Raw genomic sequence first — 17021 nt, 5'->3', positions numbered from 1 at the left:
AACGCATATCCAATACAAAAGGGACACATTAGGAGTTTCTAGCATTTTTTTTTCCGTCAATGTTTTTTTTTATATTAAATAAATGGGCCAAGCCCAGTAATCGGTTGAAGCCCGAATACAACAAAAAACGGCTTAAAGCTTAAGAGATTACGGGCTAAACAAAAGATTAAATGGGCCCTCGGCCCAGACCCAGAAACCGGACGACCTGGTCGGATAGCAAGTCAAGGAGGCTAGACACGTGGAGAAATCTGCTCCGTTCACGCGACACGCGTCGCAACCGTCTCAACTTAACCGCCTCCGCCTCTACGCCGCCGGAGCATCACCATCTAAACCTGCGTTCGTCGGAGCTTGGAAACAGACAAGCCTCCAACGAACCCATAAACGTTCTTCACCGCACTGTCTTCACGCCGGCGAGTTCCATCGATCACCGAGATCTCCACCGACTTTGAATCACTTCAAACCCTAGACAAGCGAACCGAGAACCACTGTTTTTTTCCCTTGAAAGTCGTCACCATCGCCGGAGAGCTTCATCGTCTAACGATATCTCATCCGCAGTGACCCAAACGCCCACCTTAACGGCAACCTCACCGAACTTGACACAAATCGAACTAGTAACTTTAACCCAAAGGACACCGGGTTTCTAAGCGGCAGCGCGGAGCTTTGCAAGCCTCCACTCTCTGTAACTAAAAGTCGGCGAAGTCGGAGCTGAAGGAGACTCCCCTTCCCAGAAGCTAAAGTCGGCGACGGTTGATCTGAGTAAGCCTCCGCCTCCCGCATAAAACCGGTGAAGACGGATCTAGATTAGCTTCCATCTCACGGAAAAACACCACAACTGAGCATGCAAGGCGCTCCCTCTCCACCGTGGACCTCCAACCCTCCCAAAAGGTAACGGAGGCGTGCAAAGGTTTCCTCGGGCCGGACGGAGATTGGCCCTGTCCATACACTGATAAGGGATGTATGGATTCTCGAGAAGAGAGGAGCCGTGGTGGTCCCCTCCGGACCGCCCGGATCCCACGAGTGAATAGAAAGTTGATATTCCAAATCCTCATTACTAATGGAATCGAAACATATGAACAGTAAGAACTAGCATTCTTATTGAGACTAGAACTCATAGGGAAGGTAAGTCACTAATCCCTAAAACGGACTATGTACTTTATCTGCTGGGTTATGGGGGCATTTGGATTCCAAACATTCATGATTTTGATGTGAATGAGTCGAATTACTTAGCCCTCGGTCTCTTGGTGAACTCTCTCGAGCGCGTCATTACTCCAAGAGCCGAGCCACCATTAGGGATGGTTGCGGTACCAGAGCTCGGACAAGACGGTCGTTGACAGGACGGTGGAGAAGGGGCTAAGAGGAACAACTTCGGCGAAAGAAAAAGGGCTCCGGCGACGGCACGGGCGCTCACGCGCCGGCCGTACGCCGGTCCCAAAGTAGATCTAGTTTCTCTCTCTCCTCTCTCTTTAAGGCTTCTCGAGCTTTTAGCATTTCTTAAGCTCCTTTTTTTACACCGGTTCTCTTGTATTTAGCTTTTTTTTTTTTTTTTTTTTTATTGCTTTTGGTTGAGAACTCTTTGTTAGGACCACCTGTCGAGGTGGTCTTACAGGCAAATGCCAATCTCGTAGGGACCCATCTCGTACAACACTGATGAAGTCATCTCCTTCCTCCTCTAACAGTTAAACTCTCCGTCTCTCGATCCAGATCCATTCTCTCTCCTCCGATCAACAATGCCACCCTCCCGCAAACAATACTACGCGACAAGCAGCCTCGTGATCGGCTACGCCCTCTGCTCCAGCCTCCTCGCCGTCATCAACAAACTCGCAATCACCCACTTCAACTACCCCGCCCTCCTCACCGCCCTCCAGTACCTAACCTCCTCCCTCTCCGCCTACCTCCTCGGCAAACTCCGCCTCCTCCGCCACGACCCCTTCTCCCTCCCCACCGCCAAGCGTTTCCTCCCCGCCGCCGCCGTCTTCTACCTCGCCATCTTCACCAACACCAACCTCCTCCGCCACGCCAACGTCGACACCTTCATCGTCTTCCGCTCCCTCACCCCTCTCCTCGTCGCCGCCGCCGACACTCTCCTCCGCTCCCAACCTCCCCCCTCCGGCCTCACCTTCCTCTCCCTCCTCGTCATCCTCGCCGGCGCCGTCGGATACGTCGCGAACGACTCCGCCTTCACCCTGACGGCCTACTCGTGGGCCCTGGGCTACCTCGTCACCATCACCACCGAGATGGTTTACATCAAGCACATGGTCTCGAGCCTCGACCTCAACACGTGGGGCTTCGTTCTCTACAATAATCTATTGTCTCTCATGATCGCGCCTGTCTTCTGGTTTCTCACGGGAGAGCACACGGACGTTTTAACGGCCGTTAATTCTAACGGAGGGAACGTGTTCGACCCCGTTGCGTTTTTCGCCGTGGCGTTGTCGTGTGTGTTTGGTTTTCTCATCAGCTTCTTTGGATTCGCTGCTAGGCAAGCTATCTCGGCCACTGCTTTTACCGTGACTGGTGTGGTGAATAAGTTTTTGACCGTTGTGATTAATGTTGTGATTTGGGATAAGCATGCGACTCCTGTTGGTTTGGTTTGTTTGCTTGTTACTATCTGTGGTGGTGTTGGTTATCAGCAGTCTGTAACAACCGTGGTTAAGAAACCGCATACCGGCAAGGTTGATGATGAGTTGAGGGAGTTGAGTAAAGGAGATACTGATGCATGAGTTGTTTATTTAGCATTTGATTTTCAATTTGCATATCTCAACTTTTTTTTTTTGGCCTTCAAAGAGTTTTTTCTTGTAATGTTTATGGCCTCTACAGTATCAATTTTGTAAACAGCATCCTTGTCTACCGGTTAATACAAGAAAATAAGTTTTTATCTTACTCTCTGCGTTTTGTAAGATTATTACAGACAAGTATAGGTTTTTGATGCTCTGTTTTGTTCTGATGTAAATTCAAGTTCTGGAGTTTCATTTTTTTGAAATGTTTCAAGTTTTTGTCAGTTACTAGAATCTGTAAATTCAGTCAGTTGAAACATGATAGGTGAACCAGGTCTTGGTATTGATATATATTTGATTCAGAACATTGAATGTGTCGCAGCTTTCTATAATTGTAGCCCTGAAATCGATTTTTAAGCTCTGAAAGCACCACAGAGCCTGAAATGCTCAGTGATCTGAGTGACTCAGGACTACACATGTTCACATTGATCTCTTGTGGAGAGTATGTTTTCTTGGGTTCTTTTGTTATTATTCGAAAAAATTCAATATAATATATATTTTTTTTTTTTGCTAAAAATGTAAATATCATTAACTTGAATGAAGGTCTGATCACAATACAAATTGAAATCTGATCTGCTCGAAAGCTAATTCAGATTCTATTGGCCGCAAAAATATAAAAAACCCATAGAACCTAGAGAGAACTAAGAGTGTTCAGAGGTGAACAACACTCAGAACTAAGATTATTGCAACAAACATTAACTATTAAATCCTTACACAAGCATTTCTTGATACCTGAGGCTGAGCCTTAATCATCGAAGAGTAGGCTAAAACGGTGTTGAAATGCCGACGACAAACCCGGAGATTCTCTCAAGCTGCGACGACGGAGGGCCGGCAACACCCAATCCGGTGCAAGCTGAGGTGGGCTTCGTTGAAGACAACACCAATAACCGCTCGGGAAGCTCACAACCTGACTATCAAAGCTGACCACACTTGTTTTGAAACTCAGGTATCATGGTCAAGCGCATGCGGTCTTAAGTCCGGCCACGCGACCCAAAGATTAAGTGCAGACAACAAATCAGTCAAGAGAAGCATCCCGGAGCATTGCGAAGGAGATGAAGATCTGGAGAAGTCAGTAGACACCTCAAAAACAGGTGAATCCGAGTGTGAGCGAGGCTCTAGCATCATGACCTGGAGGGAACACGGCGGGACTGTCCTCGAAGAACCCTAAGTATTCAACCACCAAAGAACAATAGAAAGAGACACAAGCCACAACACAGGGACAAACCATGGAAGCTAACACTTGAAGCAAAGGAAAGAGGCCCTCAACGGAGAGCCACGGCTCCGCCGTGCTCAGAGAAAACGAATTCTCGAGGAGAGGCTCTAAAGAACCTTGAAGCTACTAGACCCTTGAACCGTCGGGAGGCAAGGCAGCAATGAGAAGAGAGGTAGCTACGCTCTCGAAAAATCACCACTCTTGAGATTAAGATCTGACCCAGATCTTACGCCGATAGTCGGAAGAGGCAGAGAATCAAGGCCACCGAGAATCGCACCACCATCACACCCTCGTCTGTACTCTAGAGAAGAGAGGCACGCGCCTCTAGCTTCCGATTAGATCCACCGAAGAAGAAATCCAGAGTAGCTCGACAAAGAGGAGGTAACGGCGGTCGATGGGATCGATGAAAGTGGCTGAGACGAGCAAAATAGAGGCGGAGGAGGAGACCGGCGGCGACAAGTGCCTTCGATCCCCTCAAAAACAAGATCGATTTGGTGGGATTAGGGTTTGACGGCGTCTGGGTGGAGAGTCTCGCCGTGTTCATAAAAGCATGATATGTATACATTAAATTTTTGTTATTTATATATCACACGACTAACACAACTAATGATAGCTTATTTTTTTTTTTTTGAAAAAGACTAATGATAGCTTATTTAGAATTATGTTTAATAACCCCATACGAGTGTACTCGCAAATGTCCACTTTTGAATATGGAGAGACGATGATGTTCGCTCCTTTAGATTGATCGGCCTTTTCAACCCCACTTAGATGAGTTTGCGTGTCAAAGTGTGTTTCGTTGATCTTTCTTTGTCTTATATTCCTCGCCATTTAAAGACTAAAATCGATTGTTTAGTTCGTAGTGGAAGAGAACTCGTTTAGGTGTTGAACAAGACTGTGTATAATATTATGGTTCTTATTATATTGACAGTACTCCACGTGCACTTTGCATACGTTGATACATTTGTTTAGTGCCATACGTTGATACATTTGTTTAGTGCAAACTTATACTATTAAATTATCTTTTTACGCGAGAGAAATGTGCTTCAGAGTTCAGATCCACGTAGCCAGCTTATAAAGACTCTTTGGATAAAGAAAAGTTGAGGTCGTGGGTTGGATGGAATCTGACTGGATCTCCATCGTCGATTGTGGATGATGAATGTTGCATAACAACGCCGGCTTTACATATTTTTGTTCGTTCCTGGTAGCATCTACAATATATTACACTAGGTGATAATCCGCGCCCTGCGCGGAACAAGTATTATAACTTTTAATACGTAGACATAATAAAAGTTAAAGTCATAGTAAGAAAAATATATGTAAGAAAATACGGGTTATAGCTAAAAAATTTAGTATGTCAATATAAATTTATATGCGATGGACTTTAAAATTAAATTGTATATTTGTTTGCATAAAGGTAAATTATAAATATAAGATTAAATGAAACATAAGCAATAGTCTAATAAAATATAAAAGGAACAATGTATCAGAAAACAAAAGAAAATGAAAAATAGAGACAAAATAACTGTTGTCAATAATGTCTTCAAAAGTCTTCGTTTGCAATCCTATTATGAGCAATAGCAAAGAGATCATCTTGAAAAATTAAAAACATTATTTAACAAAATATGTGAATGCATGTATTACATCAATTGCAAATCATCAATTTCTGGAACACCAGTGGGGTCGAAGACAATTTTGGAAAACCCATCAATGTTAGTAACCTTCTTAAGTCGGCCTTATTATGAAAGATGAAAAATATTAGCAAGATATACATATAATATCAGCTCCAAAAGATTTATTATATACAATAAATACAATAGATTATCTTGTCCCCAATTAATTTGCCAATACTGTAAAACACATAATACTATGTCTGCATCTATAGAATTCCATAAATCATTGAAAACATGAGCAAGTGCACCATAAGCGACACACTTAATGACGACGTTACTGTAAAAAAAAGGGATCAAACCATGTGATACTATACAAGTTCTGGTCACGCAAACTTTATTTCACAAATATTCTCCGATCGATTAAGGTAAGTATTTCAATTCTTCGAATTTTGTTTCCTTGAATACGTTAACATTCTCATTTTTTTTTCTATAATATATTCGATCCCGTGATTAATTCAATTGTGTTTCCTTTTAAATTTGAAGCATTAAGTTTTGGGAATAAAAAATGGATTTTCGATGACTTGAATCTAAAAGATCATAAAATGATTTGAAGCTCATATTAGTTTTTCAAAACATTATGATAAACATGGTTTACTTGTTGCAAGATTAGATATGAACAACAATACATGTTATGATATTTTATTACAAATCGGCATATCAAGCTAAAATAACCAATTCAAACCGTAAATAACTTAGTTGTACGAAGTTTAAAGAATCAATTATTTACTCAAGCGTAAATGACTTAAAACACACGTATATTTTATTTCCTTATTTAAATGAGCCACTTCCAAGTTTTCGAACAAACAATAAAGTCTTTCTTTGAATGGTAATAATATGTTGCCTTAGTTAAATCCCCGTTTTTTTTTAAATCCGAGTGTAATGTTGATCGAAAATCTTATAGTATAATGTAATGACCAGTGGCATTTGTTTGTAATTATTCTAGTTGAGAAAGGGCTTTTAAAAAAATGAAGTGAGAGTGCATGTGGTGATGACACCTAGAAAATGACACACATGTAATAAACACATTAAGCCAAAATTATTTTTTATCAATGCTCCTCGAATAATAAAAAAATGATTTATAGAATCACATTTGTTCAACCATTAGGGCATTCACATTCTGCGCTTATCGATTCATGATCTAATCTTTTCACATGTTAAAACAAAAAGAAAAGTGTTATATTTATATGGTTGCTTATACGGGGGTTTTATATGTTTTCACTAGTTTTTGTAAAGATTCAAATGAATCTTTGTTTATGGCGTCACGGCAATTTATTTTGTTTTGAACCATTTGTATCTTTTCAATTATTTTCGACTTGCATCTTTCTTTCAAAGCCCGTGATTCAATTATTTCATAGAGTTTGCATCCGTGGTTGACTTGAAACCTCAAGAAGCATGACACATTGACACTGCCCCAGCTCGTGAAATTCATTTATTATATTCATCAATCATATATTAAAAAAGCGTATGGCCGGGTGGTTGATATCGACATTTATATTAAACTTTTGAAGTGTGTTACAATGAAAAAGTGAGACCAGAAGAAAAGCTAATACCGGCCATATTTGAGCCTTGCAAGAATCTACAATGTGGTAAAGGGACCCATTCCCACTTATCCTTCTCCTTATCATAATCCAACCATATAATATTCCATAAACCCTCACGGTTCGTCATCAAAGCCACTCTAATCACCCCTAGTCTCCTCTCTAAGCACCCCATCATCACACCACAAAGCTTGTTGCTGATCACTTCACTTGGAGCTCTTGACACTAGCTCCCACTTCTCACCGTTTGAGCTTATTTTCCAAACCTCTAGACTTTTCATTCTCTTCATCTTTGATAACTCTATCGTGTCTAACCCAATAACAACTTTGTAATCATCTCCATGTATATGTAACAACTGACTCTCTAGATCGTTCCTGCTGAATCCAACACTTGAAGGGCATCCTCTGATCGCGTCCTGGTTCAACCTTGGCCTCAAAATCGATGGAACACGATTCATCATCGACCCATCGTCCACGCTCATCACAATACTCTCGTGAGGTCGGTTTGATAAGCTTAAGAAAACGTTATTGTTTTTCTTAAATCCCCAATTATTTACTTCCTCTGCTTCTTTAGTAGTCCACGTGGTTGTATTAGAATGATAAGTAAACAAAACCGGTCGGTTATTTACCATCTCAGCAAACATAAACCGGAAATGACTTGGATTTGATGGATCGGGTACAAGCTTCATTCCGGACCGTCTCCACGAGGACGTGCCACGTGGACCTAAAGGACATGAGTTGATTCTTCTAACACTCTTGTCCACCAAATCAACGGCTAAGATTCCACTATGAGTATTAGAAGCAAAGAGAAGAAAGTTACCGCTAGCCGTTAGTAAATATAAATCTTCACCGGGAAAAACCTCACCGGTCAAAATTTCAGCCACCGGAATCTTGAACCACCGTACAGAACGGTTGGAAAAGCCGTGAAGCACACCGTTGTCGCGACGCCAACGCCTTGTATAGACAAAGATCCATGTGTCTCTTTGTGATCCATGGTTGAGTTGTCTGATGAAGCTTTGGTCAGAGATTGTGTTTAAGACAAACTTGTTGAGTAGTTTCATTCGGATGATCTCAGGTATGCAGAGGTGGAATAAAATGTTCTGTATGAGCTCAGGGGGAAGAAGGCAGAAGCCTATGTTGGTGTTTGTGTCTTTGTTACATCTTTGGCTTTTCTCCATATTTTTGGGGAGTTTTTGATCTGAAAGGATCAGCTTCAATGTTGTTGGTTATATATAGAAGATAGAGTATAGTTTTTTTTGGTAAAAAGATATAGTTTCTATATTATATTTGATCATTGCAAATATAAAATCTACGTTATTGTATAATATTTTTATATTTTGTGGTGGAAATATAAAATAGGTTAAAGTTCACTTATTAGGTCAAACTAGAGATAATTGGATGATGGAATGAAGTTTTGAAATACCATTTTTTTTAACTCGAGTTTAATGAAACATCGAAACCACATGCTGATATGAGCATGACTCATGCCGCGACCCAGTACAAGTGTTATACGATCATAATTACGTATTGGAGCACATTTTAACTTTATAATTTCTTCCAGTAACACCTTTTCGAGAGTGCTATCTACAGGACTACTTCTAAAACTTTTGCTTAACAAAGGTACCTTATTACTCTTCCAGTAATCATAATTGTCAAACCACTAAAATATTCATAATTACATCGATTTAACAATATACGTTGGTCGCCAAGAATAATATCTACCAAGGAATGTGCGAGTAAACGTACATATCAAAGAATACATTGACTGATAGTCACATAAATTGGCTAATGGACTGAGACTAAACGAATTGTGATCATTTTTTTGGCAACATGACTACATATTAGACACAAGATCAGTCATTCAATCTTATATTTTCCATGGAAAAGCTCGTGGCTAGTTTTATTTCCGGATGGCAATCACATTTAACATGGAATCATCATGTTTTGTTATAATCCAAGATACAAAACAAAAATCGATGATTCTTGAGGGCATTAGTCACATGTATCTCAGACGTCTAAGTAGCGATTGAGGATATATATTATGAATATTGTACATTACTATATGAGAAGAAAAGCATAGAATATCTTAAATGGGGTTGGATTAAGATCGTCGTCTATAATGATTTGAGTGTTGGTTGGCTTTACAAGCAACGATAGGTCAAAGGGTGGCCACATCTTAATCCAACTTAAAAAAAGTTTGTGATTACGAGTGAATGGACGGTGGATATGATGGCCGGGGTCAATCTTGTTTTAACTTGTTTATCATCCTTTTCTTTTTTTTCTTGTCGACCATTCTTCTTGTTTTCTTATTTGTAACAATTTAGATTTTTTTTTTTTTGGTCACAAATTTGTAACAGTTTAGCTATTACCAAGTATTTTATTAATATTAAGTGTCGTTTTAGAAAAAAATTTTCGTTACAAAATAAATGTCGTTTTCGATTTTCAATGCAAAATTTATTGCAAAATTTATTTTTCTATTGATTGAAATATGGTTACATGAATAAGTAATAGTGTTTTTTTTATAGGAAATGTACAAAATTAATTGTTTTCTTAACCCGTGTGCCGAAACCTAAAACGACACTTATAATGAAACAGATGGAGTAGTAAAGAACTAGGCAAACAATAGAAAACAAAATTTGTCAAAAATTCATCCAATAAATAAATGACACTTCACTCTCAGTGATGTCACTTTTCAGAGAAAGTTTTTAATGTTTTTGTAATTTAGCATATAATCCATTTCTAAATGATTGATCATTTTTGTTCGGTATGAATCACAGAAGATAAGAATCCAATTAAACATTACACTAATTCTTGATGCTCAAGAATCTTGACTCTTAGACTAACTAAACATTTTATTTGCTTGAAGTTTATTTGATAATAAACCTGTAGTTTTGGACATTATTGTAATTTGGTGAGTGACTCTTACAAATAGCGTTTCACTTAGTTAACAGTTATTCTCTTTAATCATTTCCAAGCCAAAACCAGTTGACCTGAGCCAACCAGTACCAAATGAACCTAGCTTGGCTTGAATCACAAGTGTATGCTCGGTATGTATCACAAAAAAAGTAATAATCCAATTAAACATTAGACTAATTCCTGATGCTTAAGAATCTTTAACTCTTGAGACTAATTCAACATTTTATTTGCTTTGAAGCTTTGCACACTATTGTTAATTGATGAGCAAATGTAAGAGTAAGATTTTTACAAAGAGTGAGATTTTTACTTTTTAATAATGATTCTCTTTAATCATTTGCAAGCTAAAAGACCAGTTGATCTGAGCCAACTAGTACCAAATCAACCTAGCTTGGTTTGAAAGACACCAAAGCTACACTTAAGGCGTGACAAATCATACATGCGAATGACTGCAGTCATTCCGCTACACCTTGCCCTACACGTACCCGTTTTCTAGTCCTTCATCAGCAACAGCCACGCCTTCTCTAGCTACTGAATTAACAAGCGACTGCAAAAAAAAAGAAACTTGTCTCGATGAGACCTAACCCTTATGTAATGACAATCACTAGAATGCACAAATTTAGAGTCTAACCTGAAGTTCCTGTTCGCAGTCTTTCAAGTTGTCTGTACACTCTCTGACCCTTGAAAATGATTTATGTAGCTACCAAAAACATAAACCAAACATCAAACTTACTCGACAAAGACCAAACTAGCATTGTAAACGAAACCCGAACCTATGTTTGTTTACCTTTGCCAATTCTTTTCGGCGTTGTGAAGTCAGTTTCTTTTCATCGTTCAATAAATCTTCTAATCTCTATGTTAAACCATTTCAAATGAGAACAAAGCAATGGTAAAACTAAAATAAAACATATTGGTTTCGTAAGACATAGTAGACACATACCTCAAACTTCTCCTGTAGCTCTGTGAACAGATCTTCTTTTGCTCTCAATCTGCCTTCCATCACCAGTACCTTAAGAGCGAAACTAGACAATCATTTATTCCATCTCACATGATTAATGTAATGAAACTGTTTGCTCCATTGGCTTATACTAAATTGTGAAAACGATTCATGATAAGCGACCTCATACCTCATCATGAAGCAGGTCACGAGTCTTAATCAACGCTTCAATATCACCTTTAACCTGCATACAAGACGCAGTTTTCACCTGAACTATATACTATGCATCAATACACGTCTAACAAACATCATCTTTACCTGAAAACTGTGATCTCCACTTGAGTTAGAGATGTGATCTTTGCCATCTCTGCCACGCCCACCATCAACCATAGAACTGTTAATTCAGCAAAATCACACAAGGATTCAGACATCTCAACTAAAACATAGCAATCAAAGAGTTCTTACAAAAACAAGTGGTGCAAGTTAAAGTCCAAGCAGTGCATAAAATAATCTGAAATAAAGTAATCTAAATGACATAGTGCAATTATCACCTACAATGACTTAGTTTGATAAATTACTGTTACATCAACTACAATCTACCTGCCGGCATAACCTGGTTACTCTATATTGGATCATCACCACTACAACTGGAATTCCTAAAGTGCTTGCCTCCAAGAATGGTGTTTCATGGAAAGATTTGTCACATAGGCTACAGGGCAAGCAAGCCAAACCATTCCTCAAACAGCAAAATGCACAAAAGCCAACAATAGTAAAACTTCTAATTAAATCCATTAAACTAAACCTTCTGCAGATTGTTTATAAGGAAACAACTAATCAGACTTAACCACGACATGTATGGATGATTTTGTTTTACAGAGTGACGAAACTCTACCTAAGCATCCCGTTAAGAAGGCTTACCTATCTTCTCTCTTTGTGTCTTGGCTCCTTCCTTCGTGATCACTATTCCCATTGACTCCCCTACCACTATCCCCACGCCAATCTCCTCCTTCTTCACCTTCGAAAACTCTCTCCTTATAACCATTCCTATCCACCATACCATGATCACTTCTCCTCTCAAAACCATGTGAATGCTCATAATGATCTCTTCTCCTCTCCTGAGACCTATCCCTTTCTCTGTACCGATCCCTCTCACAACTAAAATCACTTCTCCTATCAGGGCTCTGTGGTTGAAACCTCCCCTGAGCACCTGAACTCAACCTTCCACCAAACCTTGTCGTCACCTCATTCACACGCACTACACGCCCACCAATCCTCTGATTACAATGAACGAAAGGCTCAAACTTTGTTCTTGTTTTGGACAACAATAAAGATTAGAAAAAAGAAACATACTTTCCCATCCATGTCTTGAATCGCATCATCAGCCGATCTGCGATTAGAGAATGTGACAAAGCCGTAGCATTTCCCTCTCACACTCTGATCATTCACAATCTGTACATACTCGTCCGAACAGATCAAAACCCTAAATTTAGGAACTTGTAGCAGCAACAAGGGGGGAGAGGGGGGGAAGAGTTGAAATTGACCTTGATGTCGAGAACGGTGCCGTAAGGGGAGAAAACGCGGCGGAGAGATTCCTCGGTGACGTCGTAAGGGAGGCCGCCGACGTAGACGGAGTTGTTATCGTCCATCGTCATTATTAGTTTACTCGCTCTAACGACTTGACTTTGGAGATTCCACAAACATGGCAAGAGAGAGAGACAGAGAGCTTTGTGGGGTGAATTTTGAATTAATTCGAATTTTAAATGGGCTTTTAATATTATTGGGCTTTAACACAATCACAGCTAAAAAACAAATCGCTTGTCCTTATAAAATAACTTATGATTCTATAGTGTCTAGAAATTTAAATAAGGGCGATTAATTTTCCGCGCAGAAAGAAGATATACGATAAATATGAAAGAGAGAATATTTACTATGAAGAAGGAGAAGAGAGATGAGATGTAATGATTCTTTTATTATAAACTCTTGTTCTTGTTTATGGTGTACAAAAGAGTGAGATGAGTGATGATATTTATAGTGAGCAACAATACATAAAATAATAAATATGGTGCTTGATTTGGTAAATGAGTGGGTGATCATAGTACTTGATGAATAGATGATCATAGTGCTTGAGTTGGTAAAGGAGTGGAGGATCATTTCAAAGTTTATCTTATAACACTTGTGCCTTTTTACTGACTTGTAAGCTGGATTGAAAACTAGAACATAAATCATAAAATGTGAAAAAATTGGGAAAATAGCTACAAACTTTTCAAAATTAGTTGACTGTAGCAAATTGAGGTCTGCAATATTAGATTTTGCACACTGCATCATAATTTTCTTTTGATAACCAGGGAATCAGAGAGAATCAGACAGATTTAGCTGTTCGCAATGTAAATTAAATGTCTTTCGACAAAAGCGCGAATATATTTGAGATGGTAAATTTTGAATCCAGATATTTCACCTTTCCACACTCGTTTTACGGTACGGCCGTACCCCTCGACCATGCTTTGTGTAAGTTACACACTACAACATTTAGGTAATATTAGGGGTGTCGAAATGAGCTAATTCGCTCAACTCAGCTCACTTCAATTCATAGTGAGCTCGGATCTTTCATGAGGTAGCTCAACTCAATTCATTTATAATATGAGCTTCAATATGTAAACTCGAACTCAGATCATTTAGATCATGAGTTAAATGAGCTAACTCGCGATCTTATATAAAAATAATTATTTTAAAATAAATTCTATAACATTATTAGAAAATTAAATATTAAAAATCCAAAACATTAAATACTAAATAAAACCAACACCTAAAATAAATTAAATTAAAAGTGAAACAATGATTCAAAATCCATATTTCTCGTGAGAGTCTACTTTCTTTCTTTTTCTAAAAAGTTAAAGATAATTTTAAAAGTTTAATTTCTATATTACTTATGTATATTTTACATTTAAATTTTTGGAAGATAAATATGATTAATATAGAAATTAGTTTTTTTACCTAAGAAAATAGAAGTTATCCAATATATATAAATGTAATTGTAAGTATAAAAACCACCAAGCTCATGAGCTGGCTCATGTTCATTATATATCGTTCATATAATTCATGATCTAATTTAATCTCGATCGTTAAATTTATTTATTAAATGAACCTAAGAAATAGAGATCACGCTCACGAAAAATTGAGCTGAGGTGATCTGAACCAGCTCATAAGTTATATCTCATTTTGACGTCCATAGGAAATATCAGTTTTAACACGTGACACCTAACACTGGTATTAGAAGATATTTTAGAAATGTGATACAGTAATGCTAATGCAGAGTGTAAATATTTTCCTCTACACTCCCACTAAGACTTTTACAGCCATGTATTTTACTGGAGAGACTTACATAAAAAGACACATTGTGAGTTTTGTTTACTCTATAAGACACAAAGCAATTTTGACACACTTTTTCGTGGCAGCTGTCTTTATTGAGACAGAAATGACTTTGGCTATTACTAAAGAGAAAGATGCTTATTTTAAGGAAGCAAACCGAAAAAGAACCAATTACCTTGTAATTGCAATAAAAGATAAAGCAATAAAACAAAAAGTTAGATATATGAGTTTATGAGAATATATCGTGGACGTCAGATCATTTTGAAGAAAGCACATCCAACGATCCGAAGATGTGTTGATTTGTGGACGAGTTTTTGTGGGCGAATTCTTTTGGACAAGGTTTCTCGTAGACAATTTGTGGATACTATATATGTGGACAAACAAATTGGTGGACATGAAAATGTTACAAAATTTTCTGTGGATACCGTATCTACCACCACCTTCTCCTCCTCATGTCTTCCACCTCATATTCACATCCACCACCACAACATCCACCAACACGGCATCCACCACCACTTCCTACTCCTCGCATCTTCCACCTCCGTATCCACATCCACCACAACAGTATCCACAGCCACGGCATCCACCACCACATCCTCCTCCTCACGTCTTCCACCTCCGTATCAACATCCACCACCATAGCATCCACCATCACGGCATCCATAATCACCACCAGCTCTTCATCCTCACGTCTCCACCTCTGTATCCACAACCACCACAACGACATCCACCACCACCTCCTCCTCTCGAGTAGCCACCTCCACCACTGTTTTTACCCTCATGAACCAAGATAAAAAATCAGACAAGAAATTAACTTTTCATATATGAATCTGTTAGATATATTTATGAAATTAGGAACAGAGAGTCATGATTGAGAATGGATTGGAGTTTCTGAATTCATGGTGTGACTCACCAATGGTCGAGTATGAAGAGCTGGCGGAAAAGTTTCAGATCGAACAAAAGCTAGAGGTGGAGACAGAAAGCTTGAACAAAGTGACGGTTCCGACGCTTCACCAAAGACGCCACGATGGAGATGTCGAATTTGAGAAAGTGGATTAGGGTTCAGATCGATCTGTGGTTTTAGTAGAAGTTGGTGAAGAGCCAAAAATTAGGGTTCATGTCTGGGGGGGTAATCGATTTTGAAAAGGGGATTTGTCTTACAAAAGTGAAAAAGATTTCATTATATTTCGAATTTTTTTTATTTTCCTCACTAGTTTTCTAATCGTTATAATGAAGATGAGAAAATCGGTTGGTTCAGTTGCTTGGTTTTACGATCTAGTTAGACACTTATCCAATAGTTACTCTTTACATAGATAAGGGGTAATTATGACAATTTACTAAGAGAAAGTGTCTACTTGGGCCAAAGTGTCTATGAGAGTAATTCATAATTTGAAATGTGTCTCTGAGAGTAAATTTCTCATTTTACTGTCTCTCAATAAATGTGATATCTTTGCGAAGATTTAGTATATGTATAGATATAGTATGTGTTATCTGTTATGAAATAACTTATAATTTATAGTATCGAGAAATTTAAATAAGAGTAGAATTTAATACCCGTAGGAAGCAAATAACACTACTATGAGTGAGAGAGTTTATTATAAGTAAGAAGAAGAAGATGTAATGGTTCTTTGATTATAAACTCTTGTTCTTGTTTATGGTGTACAAAAGAGTGAGATGAGTGATGGTATTTATAGTGAACAACAATGCATAAAATATCAAAGATGGTGCTTGATTTGGTAAATGAGTGGGTGATCATAGTGCTTGATGAGTAGATGATCATAGTGCTTAAGTTGGTAAAGGGGTGGAGGATCATTTCAAAGTTTATCTTATAACACTCCCCCTTGATCATCCATCTTGTATTAAATTAAGTTTCGTAATACTCCCCTTGGGAACCGGTGTCACTCTCCGCTCTCGCTCAACGTCTTTGTTGCCTCGTTAAAAACCTTTCTAGGAAAACCCAATGGGAAAAACCATAGTTAGGTAAAAAGAGTACAACTACGTAAGCTCCCCCTCGATTGAGCAATCATAGATCCTTCTGATGACGCATTCCAATGTTATGGACATGTTTTCTGAATACCGAAGTAGAGAGTGATTTTGTGAAGAGGTCGGCTGCATTGTCGCATGATCGAACATATCTTACTTCAATCTCTTTATTCTTCTCGAGCTCTTGAGTATATGAGAAGAACTTCGGAGGTATATGTTTGGTTCTATCACTTTTGATATATCCTTCCTTCGTTTGAGCAACACATGCCGCGTTATCTTCATATAGAATAGTTGGCCCCGTACTTTTGTCAATCCCACTACTTGAACAAATGTGTTGGCTTATAGATCTTAGCCATACACATTCTTTACTTGCTTCATGGAGTGCGATGATCTCAGCATGATTTGAAGAGGTAGCCACAAGCGTTTGTTTCTGAGAACGCCAAGATATAGCAGTGCCTCCGATAGTAAAAACATATCCTGTTTGCGATCGGGCTTTGTGTGGATCTGAAAGATATCCTGCATCTGCAAAACCAACCATTTGACCATTTGAATCCTTAGGGTAAAATAAGCCTAAATCAATAGTCCCTTGTAGGTAACGAAAGACATGTTTAATTCCATTCCAATGTCTTCG

General features: G+C 38.6%; 3 protein-coding genes across 3 annotated transcripts; 1 reads left to right on the top strand and 2 right to left on the bottom strand.

Moving 5' to 3' along the window:
* The first annotated feature begins 1057 nt into the window (after positions 1-1057).
* On the top strand, positions 1058-2877 carry LOC106349577 (GDP-fucose transporter 1-like). The gene has a single exon (XM_013789571.3). The coding sequence runs from the start codon at positions 1728-1730 to the stop codon at positions 2715-2717; it is 990 nt and encodes a 329-aa protein (XP_013645025.2). The 5' UTR covers positions 1058-1727; the 3' UTR covers positions 2718-2877.
* A 4248-nt stretch (positions 2878-7125) lies between these two features.
* Positions 7126-8369, bottom strand: BNAC02G09270D. The gene is made up of 2 exons (XM_013820551.3): positions 8012-8369; positions 7126-7915 (listed from the first exon to the last, which is right to left on the bottom strand). Exons 1-2 carry the CDS (start codon positions 8367-8369, stop codon positions 7167-7169), a joined length of 1107 nt encoding a protein of 368 aa, XP_013676005.1. The 3' UTR covers positions 7126-7166.
* On the bottom strand, positions 7126-12792 carry LOC106380726 (zinc finger CCCH domain-containing protein 25-like). Its single transcript, XM_013820553.3, has 10 exons — positions 12583-12792; positions 12392-12490; positions 11960-12315; positions 11360-11435; positions 11232-11285; positions 11045-11113; positions 10892-10957; positions 10736-10804; positions 8057-10651; positions 7126-7977 (listed from the first exon to the last, which is right to left on the bottom strand). Exons 1-9 carry the CDS (start codon positions 12691-12693, stop codon positions 10580-10582), a joined length of 972 nt encoding a protein of 323 aa, XP_013676007.1. The 5' UTR covers positions 12694-12792; the 3' UTR covers positions 7126-7977; positions 8057-10579.
* Between the last annotated feature and the right edge of the window lie 4229 nt (positions 12793-17021).

Source organism: Brassica napus, chromosome C2, assembly GCF_020379485.1.
Source record: "Brassica napus cultivar Da-Ae chromosome C2, Da-Ae, whole genome shotgun sequence".
Lineage (NCBI taxonomy): Eukaryota > Viridiplantae > Streptophyta > Magnoliopsida > Brassicales > Brassicaceae > Brassica > Brassica napus.
The sequence above is the reverse complement of the archived record's forward strand: the minus strand, read 5'-3'. Positions and strand labels throughout refer to the sequence as shown.

What these genes read in the sequence shown, in the direction of transcription:
- LOC106349577 (XM_013789571.3), top strand. Translation starts at nt 1,728, where the DNA reads ATGCCACCCTCCCGCAAACAATACTACGCGACAAGCAGCCTCGTGATC.
- LOC106380726 (XM_013820553.3), bottom strand. Translation starts at nt 12,693, where the DNA reads ATGACGATGGACGATAACAACTCCGTCTACGTCGGCGGCCTCCCTTAC. An exon ending in GCACCGTTCTCGACATCAAG is followed by an intron (nt 12,491 to 12,582) that starts GTCAATTTCAAC and finishes GAGTATGTACAG; the next exon opens with ATTGTGAATGATCAGAGTGT. An exon ending in GTGACCTGCTTCATGATGAG is followed by an intron (nt 11,114 to 11,231) that starts GTATGAGGTCGC and finishes TTCGCTCTTAAG; the next exon opens with GTACTGGTGATGGAAGGCAG.
- BNAC02G09270D (XM_013820551.3), bottom strand. Translation starts at nt 8,369, where the DNA reads ATGGAGAAAAGCCAAAGATGTAACAAAGACACAAACACCAACATAGGC. An exon ending in ATATTTACTAACGGCTAGCG is followed by an intron (nt 7,916 to 8,011) that starts GTAACTTTCTTC and finishes CATGTCCTTTAG; the next exon opens with GTCCACGTGGCACGTCCTCG.